The 20845-nt window shown below is 42.7% G+C and overlaps 1 protein-coding gene across 1 annotated transcript in view; it reads left to right on the top strand.

Moving 5' to 3' along the window:
* The first annotated feature begins 1293 nt into the window (after window positions 1-1293).
* TMEM87B (transmembrane protein 87B) overlaps window positions 1294-20845 on the top strand; it is a 39468-nt gene continuing 19916 nt past the window's right edge. Inside the window, exons 1-8 of the mRNA XM_049652160.1 lie at window positions 1294-1676; window positions 5266-5326; window positions 10238-10329; window positions 13306-13443; window positions 14605-14658; window positions 16253-16343; window positions 17733-17794; window positions 18031-18214. Coding sequence (XP_049508117.1) covers window positions 1482-1676; window positions 5266-5326; window positions 10238-10329; window positions 13306-13443; window positions 14605-14658; window positions 16253-16343; window positions 17733-17794; window positions 18031-18214 — 877 coding nt within the window. The 5' untranslated portion in view covers window positions 1294-1481. The remainder of the gene's footprint in view (window positions 1677-5265; window positions 5327-10237; window positions 10330-13305; window positions 13444-14604; window positions 14659-16252; window positions 16344-17732; window positions 17795-18030; window positions 18215-20845) is intronic.

Genomic DNA, 20845 nt, shown 5'->3' with positions numbered 1-20845 from the left:
CCACGATTTTTATGTAAAATATCTTCAAAATGCTAGTGCCACCTACTGGTGAGGATTGGCTAGTGTTCTAGGAACCTATTTCTTAGGGCCCTTGAATTTTGATGATTGTATAACAAGGGGTCTGTCTATACAAAGCATTAGTAAACAATAAAAATTTGACACAATAAAAACATATGATATATAATCACAAGATTCTTGTGAAAAGGAACTATCATACATTCAATCTTCACATTTATCATTTTTTTTTAAATGTTTATTTATTTTTGAGACAGAGAGACAGAGCATGAACAGGGGAGGGTCAGAGAAACACACAGAATCTGAAACAGGCTCCAGGCTCTGAGCCCGACGTGGGGCTCGAACTCACGGACCGCGAGATCATGACCTGAGCGGAAACCAGATGCTTAACCAACTGAGCCACCCAAGCGCCCCTCAATCTTCATATTTATAAATACACAAGACTCTCAACTCAAACCTCTCTAGACTAGACCCTCAATAATGATTGGCTGAATAAGTGACTAGGGTGAATGAGGGTGACTGATAAGGCAAACAGAACCTCTTGACTGTAAATCAGTCCTATTTTACATTAGAACAGTATTAATCGAGGATTGTATTCTCCCTCTAGACATTATTTACATTTGATAATAAAGTAGTTCTCTCTGACAGCAAGCTTTCAAAGGCGAAAATGCTAGGTAAAGTACACAGTAAGAAAAATTTAAGTCCTTTTAGGTTTAAGTAATCAGGCGGCTGTATTTGTCTGAAAATTACTACTGTGCTACCAAGTTATGCTTACAACACAATGCCTTGGGTTCAATTGACCCTGACTTCAAAGTACTTTCCAGACCACTTTCCATGAATTAAGAGAACAGTTTGTTTCCCTTGAGCTGTGAGGACTGGGATAGGGGCACGTGCATAGGATACAAGAAACTGAAACACAAGGAGCAGAAAACTTCAGCACGAAACTCCATCCCATATTCTCCATTAAGCATCAGACCACAACCATAGTGAAGTCTGGAACTTGACCTTTCACCCCTGGCCGGTCCCGCCCCCAATATGGTCCCGCCCACGCCCCGCCTGTTCTCCCGGCCCCGCCTCCACACTCCGGCCCGGCCTCAAGCCCCGCCCCCCCCCCCATCCCCCCCCCCCCCCCCCCCCCCCCCCATAGTCCCGCCCCTCAGCTCTTCTCCCGACCCCGCCTCCCGACTCCGGCCGGGCCCTGAAGCTCGCCTCCACGCTCTGGCCCGCCCACCCCTCCCACCCCTCCCACCCCTCCCACCCCTCTCACCCCTCCCACCCCCTACCCACCCTTGCCGCGCTCTGTCTCCTTCTAGCTCCACTCCTGGGCTCCGCTTCCCGGGTCCGAACCGCGCCTCCCCGCCCAAGCCTAAACCCCGTCTCCACCTCCCTGTCGGAGCCACACCACACGACCCGAACCCGCCTCCCGGGGGCGGAGCCGCACCAGGTGCGGACCCGGGGCGTGGCGGATGTCCAGGAGCGCCAGGTGCGGCTTCCGTGTCAAGATGGCCGCCGCCTGCCGCTTCGGAGCCCGGGTCCCGCCCGGCCGCCGCCTCTTTGCCGGGACCCCGCTGCTTCGCGTCGCCCTCTGCCTCCTGTGCTGGGCCCCGGCGGCTGTGGTCGCCGTCCCCGAGCTCGGGCTCTGGGCAGCGACGATCAGCGACGTAAGTGGAATGTCGAGACAGAGGCGTGGCGCGTCTCGGGCCCTCAGGGTCCTCGCCGGGACTCCTTCAGACCCCGGTTCCCGGCCCTGGACTTGTTCATCTGGTCTTTGCCGGGCCTGCTCCGGGTCCCTGATACGCCCCCTGAGCCTTTCGTCTGTTAACGGGCGTGGAGACCTCCCTCCTCCGGCTGGACTTGGGCTGTGGGGAAGCTCAGTGACGCTAGTGCACGGGGTCGGTTCTCCCTTCTGCGCGCTGCTGCTGTTCCTGCGGATCGCCTTTCCCTAAGTCCTGGCTGTGCTCTGACGCGCTCTGGTTAGATCAGGTCGTCGTTTATTCAGACCCGAGCCCCCCGATTCCTTGGCACTCCTGCCGGCATCTTTGCCTTTTGACCCCACCTCGGGCCGGGTGCAGCCAGAGGGCCACACCCGTGAGGCCACAGGAAGGACTTTCCCAGGCTTCGCTCTCAGCACAAATTTAAAAAGTGTGTGTGCGCCGCTTTCGTTTTCTTCTTTAAATGCGAGAGCTACCCCACCCCTCTTTCCCTCTTCTGCGGTTCCTGAATTTCTCGAGGGCTCCTGTCAGTCACAGTTCGGGGAATGTGTGTGTGGAGATGGGGTGGGATGTGAGATTAAGGAGCGTTTGAAAGGCTAGGCTGGAGGCATGAGTGTGTGGAAACTTCCTTTCCAGGGCAGGATATTTGAGAACTTGGCATCTGGTAGTTGCATGAGATGATGTAGGAGCGAGGCAAGAGTAGCATTTTGGAAAATTTTGCTAAAGAGGGGCAGGAAATCAGGAAGAGGCCTTATCTCCTGCTTTTCTGGAGTCAGATGACTCACCCAGCTCTGTTTTGAGATGATTATTTTCCATATGCATTGAAATGATGTCTAAGTTCTAAAGGCAAAACTTATATTTTGATTTACTCAACCAGAAACATTTAGTACCAGAGGCTGCAAATACTTCCTACAGCATAGAAACTATACAGGAAGGAAAGTTGGTCTCTTTCTCAGTTTTTGAGACCCAGTGCTACCATTTCTTCCAGGGTCCTTCATTATATGCACCAGTGATAATAGTGTGTGCATCTCTATTACTGAATTTCTCTGGACAGTAAACAGAAAAGTCCAAGAGCTACACGCATGGGTTCATGCTGCTTCTCTGGTGAATGAGTGACAGTATCACGGAGACTAAGAGTAGACAATATTGGAAGTGAATGAGCTGTGCACAGATTGTTCAACTCCTTGACCGTATCTGTAAAGATCTTTGCCAACTATACTTTAAACAGTGCAACTCCAAAGGGCCTGCAGAAAGAATGACTTTGCTTCCTGAATGAGGAAGGTTAATTTTTTCCTTGGATCCCGCGTGAGGTCAGTAGCAGTCTGTGAAGCCCTGTTTTGCAGGGAGTAGGCTGATTTTTCCCCCCATTTCAAGTTGTTGGAACTTGTCCTTCAGCACAAGAAAGGAGAGCAAGCCTTTCATTAATCTGTACTGCAGATGTCTCAAGCAGTGCTTCTTTTGATTGTAAAGGTCAACAAATAGTTTGAGCACCTTTGGTATTAGACTGGCTGGCCACTGCTGTTGCAAAGATGAATTTTAGACAACAGTCCCTTCTCTCAAGAAGCTCACACAGTGGTAGGAACAGCAGATTCATGAATAGTGATTACCTACAAGGCAGCATTCTTAGGACATTGCTGGAGCACTGAGGGGGTCACCTAATCCCGCTTCCTAGAGTTGGTGCCTGGCTGGGTCTTAAAAGATGAGTAGATGTTACCTCAGTGAGGAAGAAGGAGGGAGTAGAGCAGCAGTGATGCAGGAAATTCTTAATATTTCTGCTGAGTGAGGCTCTGGTAGGAGTGTTAGAGTGACTCAGGCCACCATAAACCTTCCAGAGCTTGCTTGGCCCTGGGCCTATGGCTAGGGGTCTAGACTCCAGGACCTGCAGGGTCTGAGGCCAGTGATATTTAGTGCAGTGAGCTAGATTTAGGACTGGAGGGGATGCTGGGGACAGCGGTGGACTATAGATTACATGCTTCTTCTGAAGAGGGCAGCTACCATTCGGCTCCAGCAGGTGGATATTATATGGCGGTGTAGGCACAGAATTGCCAGGTCTCCTTTTTTGACATGTGAAGCCAGAATCCATCTTTTCATCATGTCAACTAATTCAAAACTTTTTTCGAAAGTGTCCTGCTGATTCACAGAAACCCCATTTAAAGGTTGGAATAGGCCACCAGGAACAAATTTTGGGTGTGAATGAGGGAAAGCCATTAAGGATTTTAGACATAAGTACCAATCACTGCGGCTGCTATATCAGGATGAATTACAGGCTCAGATCTGGGGCAGAAATACCAGCTATTGCAGAACTGTAGGCAGAAGATGTTGAGAGCCTGAATTGGAGCAGTGGTGGCAGGGATGGAGAGGAAGAGCTACATTTGGGAAGTGTTTGTGAGATCAAGTAGGCGTGCTTTGGGGATTGGGCAATGGAGGTGAGAGACTGGAAGGAGCCAAGGCTGAGGTGACTGAAGATGGCATCACCTGCAGCCAACACGGGCAGTGTAGGAAGAGTTGGCGAGGAGCAGAGAGGACCGTATCTGGTTTAGGACAGGTTAGTGTGGAATGTCTGTTGAACATCCTCGTGGACATGACCTTGAGGCGGTTGGGTAGGCGGATCCGGAGCTCAGAGGAGGGGTCCGGGCTGGGGGTTTTGTTGTTGAAACTGTGTTGGGGTGGGAGGCTATCAAGAAAGAGCTGTCTGTCATCAGCCTTTTTCTTTCGTTCCTAACCACTTGTTCATTGAACACAATCCCTTCTCACAGCGTTTTTATTCTTGGTGAGGGCATTCATTAAATAACCAAGTGATAGATTATTTCGTTTTAGTTGTGGCAAGGGTTGTGAAGGATGGGTCCTAGAGACCATGGAAGGGAAGGCCTGGCCTGGTGTGGAGCGTCAAGGAAGACTTCCTGAGGAAGGGACTCTTGAACTGGGCTGAGAAGGGTAAGAAGTCACTAACAAGATGAGGAAAGTGACAGGGAAGGGTTTTTTCAGTCAATTTTCAGGTTCCTGAGGGCAGGAAGGAGTATCCTGCTTTTGAAGCACTGAGAGAAAGGTGCTAACACAGGTGGGCAGGACTTTGACTATGCAGGGACCTGTAAGTGGCAGTAAGAATCAGTCTGTTGTAAGTACACAGTTAGGGAGAAGGATGGTTGTTTTATCAAAAGTACATTCATACCAGTATCGCGAGAGCAACTGCAGATGCACAGGTAGGACCCCTGTCCGAGTGGCAGCGATGGTGCAGGCAGCAGCCCTGACCCTCTGTGCAATGCTGGTCCCCGCTGAGATGCTAGAGGCAGGGGCATTCCGGAGCCTAGTAGAGAGTTAGATACATGGAACAGGATTTTAAGCAAGTGGGTGATATGACCAGATTTTTAAAATTATTTTAATTTTTTAAAAATTACTTAAAAATTATTTTAAAAAAATCACTCTGGTCACAGGAGTGCGAGAGTTAGAACTGTATATTCTCCAGGGTAAAACTGTACTCCTGAATAGAGAAAAAAATTTTAACTAGATTATTCTGTATTTCCTTGTGTTTTCATTTTAGAAATCAGGACCTTTGATATTTAGGAAAACTGTGTTTAACTCTACAGAAATCAGGTTTTCTGGTAAGTACAATAAACTAATAATATTAATATAACAGTACATTATAAATGAATAACCTCGTGTAATATAACAGAAACTGATATGTTACTAAAACTAATATATATTTTAAACTAGGCTAAATACTTGTTTTTAAGTGGTTCTAAAATTTTCAGGGTTTCTTTTGTTTCAGTGAAGACTTGGTTATTTTCAAGAATAGATTTCTCTGATCCTGTCTCAAAAAATGTAATGTGAATTGATCTTTAAAAATTATAATTAATGTGTAATAAAGTAGGCTTCTGTGAAATTTGACTCTGAATCCCAGCTTTTAAAACTAGATAAATTCCTTTTATGAGTATATGAAATGTCGTGATTGTGGTAAAGCCTTTATGCCCCTGAAATTTTTATAAATATATCCATCATCATAGAATACAGTAGAAATTACTACATACTAACATTTTAATTAGGATTTTAGAGCTTATGAAAGTGAACTTATTTGTTAGGGACTATGTTCTCTATGTAAATGCCGATGTGTGAGAACTACCAGGTTCTCATAGATCTTGAGGTTTTCAAAATATTTTTTTTTAATTTTTATAGATTTTTTTTTTAGTGTTTTATTTTGAGAGGGGCAAAGAGAGAAGGAGACAGAGGGTCCAAAGCGGGCTTTCAGCTGACAGCAGCAAGCCCGATGAGGGGCTCAAACTCACGAACCCTGAGATTGTGTCTTGAACCGAAGTCAGACACTTAACCAACTGAGCCACCCAAGGTTTTCAGTATTTTTGATGAATTTATAGCAGATCATATTTACTGTGGTCTAACTCCTCTTAGTGTTTCCAGTAACTTGACTAGGTAAATTAGCTGCCAAGGTTAAAGTTTTGGCATAAGGAGTAGTTTTTTGTTGGGTAAAGCAAATTGGCTTCCTGGGGATCCAAAGCCATGTCCCTTTTCTCTATCACAGTATGCTCAGGTCATTTGTTGGGTGATTCTGCTGTATGTCCAGCCATCAGCTAGACAGCAGAGGTGGTTCAAAGCAGTTCATTGATATCATCAGTGGTGATAACAACTTGGTAAGAGGAAATTGAAGTCCAAGGTGGGTGAGGGGAAAAAAATTGGCATCTAACTACTTTAGTGAATTTGAATTCAGATTTCAGTGGCTAGACAAGTAAGACTTAGGAGACTGTTGCAGACAAAAAAAAAAATTACATGGGGGGGAAAAGTGATATGGACCAGTGAAACACATAATCTGATTTTAAAAAATCATACCTAATATCTGAGATCAGCTAAGAGTAGACCACACTCAAGACAGTGGTATTAATATATCTAAAGAAGGAATGAGGCAGAAGACAGTTAACAGTAAAAGCATAAAAAATATATATGTGAGGGTTTAGTTAAGTAAAGCAGACAGTGTCTAGTAGCACCGATGAGAGAGAGGTCTTCTTTTTTTTTTTTAATGTTTATTTTTGAGAGAGAGAAAGAGAGATAGAGTATGAGCAGGGGAGGGGCAGAAAAAGAGGGAGACGCAGGTCTGAAGCAGGCTTCAGGCTCTGAGCTGTCAGCACAAAGCCTGACATAAGGCTCGAACTCAGGAAGGGTGAGATCGTGACCTGAGCCGAAGTCAGACGCTTACCCGACTGAGCCACCCAGGCGCCCTGAGAGAGAGGTCTTCTTGAGCTGTGACTGTAGGTGGGACATGTGGCTGATAGATGTAGACGTAGTATCCATCTGAGCCTTCATTCTGGTGCCATGCTCATCAAGCAGCTTTCATCACCTTTGGGTATCCAGGAAGACATGCTGAAGGGAGAGAGTTAATCATTACACAGCCACTTTACAGTTACTGTTCATTTGAAGCAGTAATTGGACATTCCAGATTATACATTTAAATTGGTATTGTAATGAAGGAGTGAGAATGAGGCTCTGTGTTCTCACAGAACCAATTTTAATGCCTGCAAAAATCTAAGAATTAGTCCCTTGGATATGTGTCCCTGCCGTTTGGTAGATGAGATATCTGACTTTCCTTTAGGCGACCACTCTTTTGGTAGCCCATTCAAGAGGTAGTCTTGTGGAATTGCTGCTGAAAATCTCTCAATGTTATTCACCCCCTACACAGAATAAAAGAAATATGCTATATAGTCATCTCAATATGTACAGAAAAATATTTGAAAAAATTCAACACCCATTCATGATAAAAACTCTTAGAAAACTAGAAATAGAAGGAACTTGCTTAAGCTGGTAAAGACATCTATGAAAACTCTGTAGCTACCGTTATACTGTCTGTTTTCCCAGATTGGTCTATAAATTCAGCTAATTTCAATCAAAATCCAAGCTGACTTTTATGTAGAAATTGACTAGCTGTATCTAAAATTTATATGCAAGTGCAAAGAACCTAGAATAGCCAAAGCAATTTTAGAAAAAGAACAAAGTTGGAAGACTTTTACTATTTTATTTCAAAACCTACGTAAAGCTTCAGTAACTGTAGCAGTGTGGTACTAGCATAAGGATAGATACATAGAACAATGAAACATACCAGAGGGGTGCCTGGGTGGCTCAGTGGGTTAGGCGTCCGACTTCTGCTCAGGTTATGTTCTCATGGCACATGGGTTTGAGCCCCATGTCAGGCTCTGTGCTGACCCCTCAAAGCCTGGAGCCTGCTTCAGATTCTGTCTCTCTCTGCCCCTCTTCCACTCATGCTTTGTCTCTCTCTTTCAAAAATAAATAAATATTAAAAATTTTTTTAAAAAAAGATCAGAGAGCCCAGAAATAAACCCACATTTATGAGGTCAGTTGCTTCTCAACAAAGATGCCAAGATAATTCTTTAGAGAGAGAATAGTCTTTTCAATAAATGATGCTGGAACAACTGGATATCCACACTGAAAAAAATCTCATCTTTTACATTGGATTATGGATTTAGATACTCTGTCCCCACTTCCCTGTCCTCCCTCTCTGGGGCTCAATTTGCATATATGTTAGACTGCTTGATATTGTCTCACGGATCACTGAGGCCTTGTTAATTTTTTTTTCAGTCTCTTTCTGTGCTTCATTTTGAATCTTTCTATTGCTTTGTCTTCAAATTCAGTGATCTTTTCTTCTCCAGTATTTAATCTCCTGTTAGTCTCATAAAGTGAACTTCTTACTTGGATATTGTAATTTTTTTAATCTCTAGAAGTTTGTTTTTTAATATCTTCTTTCTCAATATTTTCATATTTTCCTTTACATCTTTCAGCATATGGAAAATATTTATAACAGCTTTAATATTCTTCTCTGCTAATCATCTTTTTCCCTTCCATTTTTATCATAATGACTAATCTATCATGATTATGAGTTAGTTTTTTTCTTTTTCTGTCTAGGGTTTTGGTTGGATGGTGGATATCATGAATGTTAGCTTCTTAAGTGCTGTAATTGTATTATATAGTTGTATTCCTTTGACTTTGTTCTGGCAGACAGCTGAGTTTCTTTTGGGTGAGTTTGATCTTTTCCAGTTTTGTGTTTAATTTCTTTCAGGATGGATCTGGAGTAGCTTTAACTGTAGGGCCAACTTAGCACCACTTCTAAGATGTGACCCTGCTACATTTCTCCTGAATGCTTGGTATATTTAATGAGGCCCCTCCACTCTTGCTAGTGGAAACTCAAACAGTTACCAGCCCTGTATGACCTCTGAGAATGATTGGGCTTCTTTCCCTGCATGGGCTGGCTGCCATGCAGGCAGGCTCAGTAGTATCTCTGTCCAGATTTCTTTTACTCTCTCTCTGTGCAGGTTCCAGCTCTTGAGTATTCTCCCCCAGAAATTCTACCAGCCTCAGCTTCTTGAACTGCAGTCTCGGGGCTCGGTTTGGATTCCTTCCGGTTACCAGTGGTTCCCTTCTGGTTCACAGTGATCCCAGCCTCCTGGTATTCATGTCCTTATGTAGTCCCCTACCATATTGTATCAAGGTTGGTCTAACCAAGAAATATGATAGAGCTAATGGCATATCACTTCTGAAACCAGGTCATAAAAGATGCTGTGGCTTCTTCTTTGCTCTTTCTCTCTGATGACCTATTCTGTGGGAAGCCAGCTGCCATGTTGTGATGACACTCCCAAAAGAGCTCTTCCTAATTCCAGACTTAATCCTTTTCAGTCCGTCTAATCACGTTACCCTCCTACCTGAAATATTTGGTGTCACTTTGTAACATTCAAAATAAAGGAAAACTCCTTAGCAAAGCATAGTACCCCTTATGACTTTTCTCCAGCACTCTACTCCAGCTTCAGCTCTTCCCTCTTTCCCCAGTCTGTGTTCTGACCATAGCAAACTATTTTCAGGTGTCATACTCATGCCTGCTCTCACATACCCTGCCCTGAGCATTTGCATATACTGTCTCTACCCTCCTCATCACCTAGCTAACTCCTGCTCTCACATTAGAGGTCTCCTCCACCAGTAAGCATGTCAGCACCCCTTCTTTATGCCCTCCTAGACTATGCTAGGTGCCCTGCTCCGGGCTCCTCTGACTCCCTTTCTCAGCCCCTTATTCTGTCTAAGGTGCCTATTTCGCTGTTATCCCTCCCCTGGCCAATACCTCTAATATCAAGGACAGGGCTTGTTTTCGTTTACCATTATGTCTCTTTCTGGCACACAAGGGGTGCTCACTCAGTATTTTTTGAATGAGTAAGTTAGTGAAGAGAAGAGTTGAGTGTGGTGAGCAGTGACTTAGCATCTTCCGTTACTCAGTTGATTTTAATGCTGGATTTAACATACAGATTAAATGAATAGTATTTGGTTAACTATAATAATTTAATTTAATGAACTTATCTCATTTTGCAGTGATTTTGGGGAGAAATTAGGTACTATTTTATTCATTGTTTCATTATAGTAACCTATTTTAAGTTGCATTCTTGAAACCTGAAAGCTTACATAGGAGTACATATAGGATTGTTGTACAATAAGACTTTCTTTTTTCTAAACAGTTAAGTCATTCAGTTGTTCTGGGCCTGTGAAGTTTACCATTGAGTGGTATTTGAAGTATCATACCTGTCAGAATGAATATTCTAAGCTGGAGGTAAGTAAAATGCAAATTTTTAAGGTACGTAAAGGTATGAAGGAAAAATTATGAGTATAAAGATTTATTAGCTCATCAGGTGAGGAGGCCAGAAATGTGGATTGTAGTTTTAAAAGTGCCACAGATTTATTTTGGGACTTAGGCAAGAAATGTTTTAATTTTTATCGAAGTATATACCTTCTGAGAAGGAAACAAATCTTTTAGTTTCCTTTTTGTCTTGAGAGAAATGTTAGTAAATATTTAAATCAGTCATGTAGGAACTGTAGATAAAGATGTTGTGGGTCACATACAAATAAAAATCAACACAGTTTAAGAATGAAATGTGAAAGTTTTACTTCATTCAAAAAATTAGTGACAGGACACCTAGAACTTTAGTGAAGTCAGGTAGCTTTAGTGAGTAGAAGTAGATCTCCCAAAGAGGTGAGGGGAAAGGAGACCCCCCTCACCACCCACCCCTGCCAAGGAAAGAAGGGGGAGGGTGTAAGAAGAGAAAAGAGGCCCCACTGGGTTTCTTCTTCCCCTGCAGGGTCCACTGGGCTCAGCAAGGTGTTCTCCTGTGACAGGTCTCCTGATGGTTGCTCACAGTCATTTCCTTCACGGCTTCTCTGTTGTTTGTGTGCTCCTAGCATGAATCGTGTGCATTTCCATACTTTTATCTGTATTGTCTTTCCATTTGGCGTGAAAGGTGCCATTGTCCTCAAATATTGCCTTTGTGACTTTATTCCCTGTTATTTCACCCCTACATACTAAATACTTCAGTGTGTCCTGGGATGCCTGGGTGGCTCAGTCGGTTGAGCGTCTGACTTCAGCTCAGGTCGTGGTCTCGCAGTTCGTGAGTTTGAGCCCGTGTCATGCTCTGTGCTGACAGCTCAGAGCCTGGAGCCTGCTTCAGATTCTGTATCTCTCTCTCTCTCTCTCTCTCTCTCTCCCCCTCCCCTGCTCATGCTCCACCTCTCTGTCTCTCAAAAATAAATAAATGTTAAAAAAAAAATTAAATACTTCAGTGTGTTTCCTAAGAACAAAGGAACTTAGCTTGCACAGTGCAGTGATAAAATTGAGGGAATTTAACATTGATACAAAATTATTATCTAACAAACAGATCTTATTAAAGTTTTGCCGGTGTTCCCAAAACATCCTTTTTGGCAGTTTGTTGTTATATTTTTTTTCCTGGTACAAGATCCAATCTAGGGTCACAGTGCATTTCTATAGTGTTTTGTTTTGTTTTTGTTTTTGTTTTTTGTCTTTCACGATATGACACTGATATATTTGAAGTATACAAGCCACTTATTTTTATAAAATGTCCCTCAGTTCCAGCACTTCTGATGTTTCCTCTTGATTAGATTCTGGTTATATTTTTGGCAGGAGTACCAAAGAATTCGGGTTTGTCCCATTTTTGGTAATGATAACTTTTGATCTGTTGGTTAAGGACATTTCTGCCAGGTTTCTCCACTGTAGAGTTACGACTGTTCTCTTTGTTGTTAACAATAACTTGTAAAGAAGTACTTTTGTACTTGTGTGTGAATATCCTGATTTTTCATCAGTTCTTGTCTGAACATCCTTTGACTCTTGCCTGATGAATCAGCTATTGCTCTGATAATTGCTTAGTGGTGATTTTCTTTTTTTTTTTTTTAATTTTTTTTTTTTGACGTTTATTTATTTTTGGGATAGAGAGAGACAGAGCATGAACGGGGGAGGGGCAGAGAGAGAGGGAGACACAGAATTGGAAGCAGGCTCCAGGCTCTGAGCCATCAGTCCAGAGCCTGACGCGGGGCTCGAACTCATGGACCGCGAGATCGTGACCTGGGCTGAAGTCGGACGCTTACCGACTGAGCCACCCAGGTGCCCCTAGGTGGTGATTTTCTAATTCCATATTTCCTTCTGCTTTGTTAACATTCTTCCATGAAGATGAGCCTGTTCTTTTCCTCTTGTCTTGCCTGTCAGTCAGTCACCTGAGCAGTCATCAGCATGGACTCATTGAATTTTACTTTGTTAGATGGGTTATAATCTGTTACTATTTTGTATTTATTTGGCTCAAACTGTTTCCTGCTGGCCAGTCGAAGCCAACTTAACCTTTTATTGATGACTAGAAGCTGCCATTAGGAGCCTGGTTTTATTCATCTGTCTTTGGTTTATCTTTCCTTATTGTTAATTTTTTTTTTTTAACGTTTATTTATTTTTGAGACAGAGAGAGACAGAGCATGGATGGGGGAGGGGCAGAGAGAGAGGAAGACACAGAATTGGAAGCAGGCTCCAGGCTCTGAGCCGTCAGCCCAGAGCCCGACGCGGGACTCAAACTCACGGACCGCGAGATCATGACCTGAGCTGAAGTCGGAGGCTTAACTGACTGAGCCACCCAGGCGCCCCTATCTTTCCTTATTGTTAAATGCTGCTTTTCTTTGTAAAATCTTTTTATACATGGGATAAAATGAAAGTAGCCTCAGGACAAAATATTTTTTATTTCTCCGTGAACCATCTCCTGCGATAATACCGTATCACCTTTCTTCCTGTAAGATTATGCTTGCATTATGTGTTACTGTATCTGAGCATATTGGAATGGCTAACATGTCATGATAACTTCATCATACTTAAAATTATATTTAAAACATTTTTCTTAGGACGCCTAAGTGGCACAGTCGGTTAAGCATCTGACTTTGGCTCAGATCATGATCTCACAGTTCATGAGTTTGAGCCTCGTGTGGGGCTCTGTGTTGACAGCTCCGAGCCTGGAGCCTGTTTCAGATTCTGTGTCTCCCTCTCTCTCTGCCCCTCCCCCACCCTCCCCCATCTCTCTCTCTCTCAAAAATAAACATTAAAAAAACACTTAAAAATGTTTTTCTTTTCAGTATTTTGTTTTGCATGTTTTTAAGTGCTCCAAACTGAATAAATCTTTGATATCATTTAGATGTTAAGTTTTACTTATCTTCCTGAGTAAGAAGCGTGGAAACAAATTATAACCCAGAATTCTGCCTTGAGTAGGAGGAGCTATCACAAAAACATGAACCTAGCGTTGATGAAGACTTTTGTGGTCATTATTTCAAGAACGTTGAATGTTGGACAACAAAATATGAAAACGTAAATTGCAACAGTGACTTACAGGTGTTTCCCTCATTGAATGTGAGTATATGTGTTGTCATGTCAAAGTAGAATTTACTGTACTCCCACTGAATACAAGTAGTAACTTCCATTCTATTCTGTCAACATTTTGATAAAAGAAAGGTGCTTAATTAGTTATTTTTAGGTTAAGTTCTTTTGAATGTGTGGTAGTAGGTAATAAGTAAGATACTGGCACCGTTGTTCCATTTCTTTGTACCCCTTTGCAGCAACACTCTTGAAAAAGAACCCTTTTGTCTTCCTATCCTGATCTGTTGTCAGTTCATCTGTCACTCTCTCTTGTTTCCACTCCAGTCCTACCTTTGCCCCTGTTACTCCATCAGAACAGCTAGTCAAGGTTTCCAGTGACCTCCATGTGAGATCTGGTGGTCTCTTAGTCTTACCAAAGGTCTGCCAGCCTTCTTGACTTATCACACTTAACCTACTTGAATACTGTCCCCTCCCTTATGCACTTACTTCCCTCCCTGTCTGGAATATTAGATCCCAAAATATTGATAGCACTCATCCATGAGTTGTGAGGCTGTGGGTCATTTTATCTTATTTTTGTTCTGTAAATTCTGAAATGAAAATATATCTTTGGTAAAAATAGTAAAGGGTTCTTAAAATTTGTATTGAGGTGTGATAAATGTAAAGTGTACATATCAGAAGTGGATGGCTTGATGAATTTTCAGAACCTGAACACACCAGTATAGGCCCAGATCAAGTACAGAATATTTTAGCACCTAGACTCCCCTTTTAGTTCTAATACCTTCCCCACCAAAGGTAGCCACTATCTTGATTTAAAAGATAATTTTTCAATGGGGCGCTTGGGTGGCTCAGTCGGTTGAGCGTCTGACTTCGGCTCAGGTCATGAACTTGAGGTTCTTGAATTTTGAGCCCCATGTTGGGCTCTGTGCTGACAGTTCAGAGCCTGGAGTCTGTTTCAGATTCTGTGTCTCCCTCTCCCTCTGTTCCTCCCCCACTTGCATCTGACTCTCTGTCTCTCAAAAATCAAAAGCAGGATTTTGTTACTCATGTTTGGGCTACAAAGAGATGTGTTCTCTGGTGTTTAGCTTTCAAATCTTTACTTTTCTCATAACATATTTTTTTCTTGATTGTTAAGACAGCTTTTCCCCCATAGAAATGCAGCAATATAAAATGGAATTATGTTATTTGTTTTTCCAGAATAAGGAACTAATTACAAATATCAGAAATGTTTCCAACCAGGAAGGATCAACAGTAAGTCATTTTATTTGTCTTTAAATCAAATGTATACAAGTTCTAGTAAGCCTGAAAAGAATAGATACTTGGACAGTGATACACAGTGGGGTTATTAGAAGTGGGGGAAAAAAAAGAAGCGTTATTTCAAATAGTATATTTTTGTGTGTATCTATATGAATTTTGTATGTATTTGTTTCTGTCTTTGTTTAAAAATTCCTTTTAGGTTGTAACTTAAGGTTAACTTCTTTGCAGCCTTTTTTCAAATGCCTAGCATAGCAATGGGCTGGTCTGGATCATCATTGAGGATGGAAATAAATAGATAGAGTCCATGAGTGTAGCACCGGGGAGGAGAGAATTTGGTATTTGGGGGAATTCTGAAAGTCACAAGACCAAGAGGTGGGGAGGGTTGGGAGCAGCTGTGTGTAGGGACTGAAGACAGGTTTAGGAGAGCTTACTTTGCTTTTATTTTGTCATCCTTCGTGTTTCCAGCTTTGCACAGGCTGTGTCTCAGGTGGAGGAGTAGGAAATGAAAGGGAAAGATAGGAAGTCTTCTGGAAGGATGTATGTGAAAAGTTTGATTCAGTTATGTGGGGGCATTGTGGCGTTCACAGGCATTACAATGAGCAGTGTCCTTTCCCGGCAGGACTGCTAGTAACATAGATCTTAATAAGTAATTGAACCTATGTACCAAATCTGTGCAGTCTCTCTAACAATGTTATCTGACTTCTAACTCCCCCAGTTCAGTTCAAAACCACACCCATTTAAAAACTGAATGCTTGAGGGGCACCTGGGTGGCTCAGTCAGTTGAGCCTCCGACTTCAGCTCAGGCCATGATCTCACGGTTCATGAGTTCAAGCCCCGCATCAGGCTCTGTGCTGATGGCTCAGAGTCTGGAGCCTGCTTTGGATTCTGTGTCTCCCTGTCTCTCTGACCCTCCCCCGCTTGCACTCTGTCTCTCAAAAATAAATAAATGTAATAAAAATTAAAAACTGAATGCTTGATATTAGGATAAAATGTGGGAAGGGTAATATTAGGAAAAATATTTGAATGGTAATATTAAGTAAAACATAGAATGGTAACATTCAGGGGAAATTCTTTAGAAATACTGAAAGTAGAAAAATTGAAGAGTAGAAAAAGCTTTTTCCTCTTCCATTGCTTTGGTTCTGAGAGCCCCATGGTGAGAAAACAATGAGGGAAATCCTTCCAGTGTCCACTGTCCCTCCACTACCTACCATTTTTTTTCATTGTTTCAAAAGACTGAAAAGTGGGGCACCTGGGCAGCTCAGTTAGTTAAGCAACCGACTCTTGGTTTTTGGCCCAGGTCATGATCTCACGGTTTGTGAGTTTGAGCCCCATGTTGGGCTCTGTGCTGACAGCAAGGAGCCTGCTTAGGATTCTCTCTCTACCTGCCCCCCTCTGCCCCTCCCCTGCTCATTTTCTCTCTCTCTCTCTCAAAATAAATAAACTTAAAAAAAAATTAAAACAGTGAAAAGTAACTCAATTCAGTTACTAAAAGTTGTTTTAAAATGTGGCGAACAATTGTTTAACTATATTTTCTACAGCAATTTTTTAAAACAACATAAAGGATGTATTTTTTTTTTTCCTGTTTCAGGATGTGATAGCCAGAACACAGAGAGATGGGTTTCATATATTTATTGTTTCTGTGAAAACGGACAAAACAGATGCAAGATGGAATTTGAATGGTATATTTAAACTGCATGCATGTTTGCTGTCTGCTTTTACTGTATTCTGTGTTTTTGTCATTGACCCAAATCTACATTTTTTGGCTAAAATACATCATTGCAAAACAAATCTCTGTGAATCACAAAAACAAACGGCCTATTTATCTGGGGGACTTAAAACTTTTTGCTTATCTTACTATTATATGTTTTAATGGATTGGAAATTTAAAATTAAGATAAATTTTTAAAATTTCAAACTCCAGTGGGATATAATAAAATTCTTTATCCTTTCAGATTAAAAAAAAATTCCTAATATAGAGATGGGTAGGCAACATTTTAATTGTATTTGAAGTAGATTATATTCTAGATCAGGAAAATGGCCATCACCAGGCGTTTAAAATTTTCATTTTAAAGCATCTGTCTGTAGCTTAGGAGTAGAAGTAGCCTGTCTGGCAATGATAGCTTCTGTGGTCTGTGAGCTCTGCCCACTCCCCACCCCCAATGCAAGAGTGGGCTTACAATAAGCAATCTTCAAGGGAGTGAATGCTTTCACAGATCGTAGAATTGCTTCAGCTGTCGTTTTGCAGAGTAGCGTCTGTTGGACCAGTGGTAGCCAAACAGCATGTGAGGATCCTGCTCTGATTCACCCACTGGGGACACAGGTGTGAAGCCAGGCTTTGCCTTTGAGAATTGCCCAGTCCAGCGGGGAGGCAGAAAGTACTGAGGGGACATGGGCGTTGCTTCAGAGGAGGCACAGAACTGGTGTACTGCAGGGGAAGCTGGTGGAGGTGGCTGCTCTGGACGAGTGGGCCGTGGGGCTTCCCCCCACAGATGACATAGTGGGCCAGATAAGAGCCAAATAAGAGAGCTGCCACCTGGACTTGTGTGTCCCCCCACAACCCCCGCCTTCCCAGGTATTGCGTCTTTTCCCCTGATAGCAGCAGGCAGTTTTAAGGCCCTACTAGTTAGTAACAGAAGCAGTTACTGAGCTCTGCAAGTCTTGTACTTTATTTGGCACTCTGTTTGTTATTGTCACCTTGGACAATGACCCAAACTAGATGCTTGAATTCAGTAATTTATCCCAAGTTACAGTAAGGAAGACAAAGTCCTCAGTGAGGTCAGCGACTCAACATGGGGCCAACCTAAGGCCGGTACTGCTTTACTGTCTGCATAAGATCAGATTTGGCCCAGCTTTTACAACAGCATGTATACAAGTAAAGGTATCTTGGTAAGATTACATGTTAATGACTGGTAATTAGCCAATACATTGTGTGTCTTAGGTAAAAATGCAGATTTGTCGGCTTGGTGTGTGTTCTTGGAACCTTCTGGGAAATGAGCTTACGTTTAAAAATATAAGAAAAGACTGATTGGTAATTTAATTCTTTGATGTCTTTATCCCCATCTTCACCAGTTTCTCTTTCTATGATTGGGCCTCATGGATATATTTCTGCGTCAGATTGGCCACTAATGATTGTGAGTATTTCTCATCATTTTTTTCCTTTTTTAAAAATGAATTTTATATCCTAATTGGAAAATCTAGCAACTTAAAGAGCTCAGTGGTGGTATCCCTTAGTAGCTAATACTTTGGTATACCCTCTGTTTTTGGCTAGAGTGACAGGAAAATAAAAGAGTGGATAGTTGAATGAAGAAATGTCCATTTTCAAGTGATCACAAGCCGTAACTGACTAAAATTGCTCTTCTTCCTACAGTTTTACATGGTGATGTGTATCGTTTATATTTTATATGGCGTACTGTGGCTGATGTGGTCTGCCTGTTATTGGAAAGATATATTAAGAATTCAGTTCTGGATTGCAGCTGTTATTTTCCTGGGAATGCTTGAAAAAGCAGTTTTTTATACTGAATATCAAAACATCAGCAGCACTGGGCTATCAAGTAAGCTGTGACTCTCTCCATAAATACTATATGATCTGGGGCGCCTGGGTGGCTCAGTCGGTTGAACGGCCGACTTCAGCTCAGGTCACGATCTCGCAGTCGGTGAGTTCGAGCCCCGCGTTGGGCTCTGTGCTGACAGCTCGGAGCCTGGAGCCTGTTTCGGATTCTGTGTCTCCCTCTCTCTGACCTTGCCCCGTTCATGCTCTGTCTCTCTCTGTCTCAAAAATAAATAAACATTAAAAAAAAAAAAAATACTATATGATCCAAGAGGCCCCTAGCATTTGTGAGCAGAGCTGCGGGAGGCCTCCTTTGTACAGTGATTTGGGAACAGTTGCGTTATAGATGAAGACGACAAGAGCCAAGATGAGAACGTGAGAGTAGGACTCTGATCTAGGCTAGTGTCTGTATTGTCCTCATTTTCCATTTCCCTTCTTTCCCTCACTTTCCTCCTGGGGAAAAGAAAACTCCCACTTCAGTGATTGGATTAAATCAATAAAAGTTCCAGAGGGGGGCACTTTAGGTGCTCCTAATCCTTTTAACATATTTCTCTGTCATTTTCCCATACTCTTCCTTCTCCTTTCTCCTCCACAAAAGAAAAGAAGGAAAATCTGACCCCACGCAGTAAAATCAGTAGTTCTGGGATGGATGTGCCTGCAGCCTTCTTGTGTTCTCTTTGTCTCTTCGTTCTCACACAGAACTTCATGTGACCACTGGAGGCCCCTCGAGGTTTACACAGGGAAGTGTGTGAATCAGAAAGGGCAGGAAGGCGGGCATCCTCAGATGTGTGCCCCAGGTTTCTAGAAGGTGGAATGCAAAAAGGCCAGAGAGGTAAAGGTACAATCGCATCACCCGGCCTTTGAAAAGGGAGGTAGCTCCAAAGGGATGAAAGCACTCAGGAGTGATCAGTTCTGAGTGATCAGCTAAAATGATCTTTGTGCAGATTTTTATAGGGTGTGATTATGTCGGCTATTTATTTTTATAATACTCCAAAAAAAAAAGAAGAGTGAGTTGGAATGTGGATGAAACAGATTTGCCCTAATGTTGATAATTATTGAAGCTGAGTATTGGGCACATGGGAGTTCACTATACTGCTTTTTCTGTGTTGGGGAATGTTTGTAATTTCCCAAAATAAAAGGGTAGGTACAAAAGAAGAAAGAAAAGACAAACATTCAAGGAGGCACATTAGAGGTATTCTTATTCTATAAGAGGTTTTAGTGGTGTGTGTGTGTGTGCTCTAAATAAAATAATGAAGGAGGGGTGAGGCTGCTGCTCCTGGCTGGAGAGTAGAGCATTCTTGAATGTGAAATAAGGCAGTTCAGCTCCTTTGCTCTGAGTGGTGATCCTCTCTTGTCTAGGGAGCGTTGAGGGTGGCTTGAACTTCAGTGGGGAGCCGCAGAAGCTCTTGCCATCCTCACGGACTTCAAGCCCTGTGTCTGAGATGACACGAGAAGGGCTTGGGAGAGAAGCCCCAGGCTGCTGTCAGCGTCTTTGAGGAGTCCTGTGAGAGGGACAGGTGTCAGACGACATGGCTGTTGCTCTTTCTGATTTTCCCAAGTGGGAATTCTGTAACCCAGGCTGTCTTGCTTAGCACTGATCCTGCAGGGACAGGAAACGGTGATTGTTAGGACCCAACACGGGGACCTTAAGAATAGGTCATATCAGATTGACTTCTTTTGTGCTTCTAAACTTAGTATACCTGGACTTCTTCAAGGTATTTGACAACTTTGATTTCTTGTGGACAAGATGGAGAAATGTGCACTGAGAACTGGCTGTGCAGCCGTATCTAAAGAGCCCGTGCACATAAGCACCCATCAGTCTCGTCAGTATAGAGCTGTGTCGTCCAGTGTGGTGGCCATAAACCACATCTGGCTGTTTAAGTGAAGTTAGCAGTTTATTTCCTCAGTTGTACTAGCTGCATTTCACATGCTCAGTAGCCACATGTGACCATTGATTACTGTATTGGACAGCATGGATGTAGAACATCTCCATCATCCTGGAAACTTCTGTTGGACAGCACTGGAGCAGTGGTTCTCATCCCTGGCTGCACATGAGTGTCCCTTGAAGAACTTTCAAGCAATACCAGTGCCAGAGATTCTGGTTGAAGTAGGCCTAAGAATTGGTTCTGTTGAGAGGCTTCCCATATGATTCTAGTATGCATCTAGGATTGAGAACCACTGGGTTAGAAGGGGGCTTTGAATGACACCTGTCTCACAGGTTTTAGACCTTGTGGCTGGTTTATCCTAAATGTTATACCTGACATTTATTGCAGGCCTGTGCATATGTAGAGAGCATTCACTAAAATTCTGTGGATGATTTGAGGCTGGTGGAGTTGTTCATACTGGGGGTATAGAGAATAATTTTAGATGGACCCTTCTCACGTGAAGGTACTTGAAGGGGTGCAGACAGATTTGATATCCCAAATGGAAAGGTAAAACCTAATAGGTAAGACCTTGAACTTGGGGTTCAAGTATAAATTGAAAAAATATAAATGGGAAACTTTTCTAAAGGATTTAAAGGTTGAAGCTGATGAATCAGCTTAACATAGACAGTTATAGGCAGTTGTGCCTCCCACTAGCTCCTACAGCGTTAGGTTACAGCAGGAGGGCTAGCAGTCAAGACATTGAGAAGTTC

The sequence above is a fragment of the Panthera uncia genome (genome assembly GCF_023721935.1).
Source record: "Panthera uncia isolate 11264 chromosome A3 unlocalized genomic scaffold, Puncia_PCG_1.0 HiC_scaffold_12, whole genome shotgun sequence".
NCBI lineage: Eukaryota > Metazoa > Chordata > Mammalia > Carnivora > Felidae > Panthera > Panthera uncia.
The sequence above is the reverse complement of the archived record's forward strand: the minus strand, read 5'-3'. Positions and strand labels throughout refer to the sequence as shown.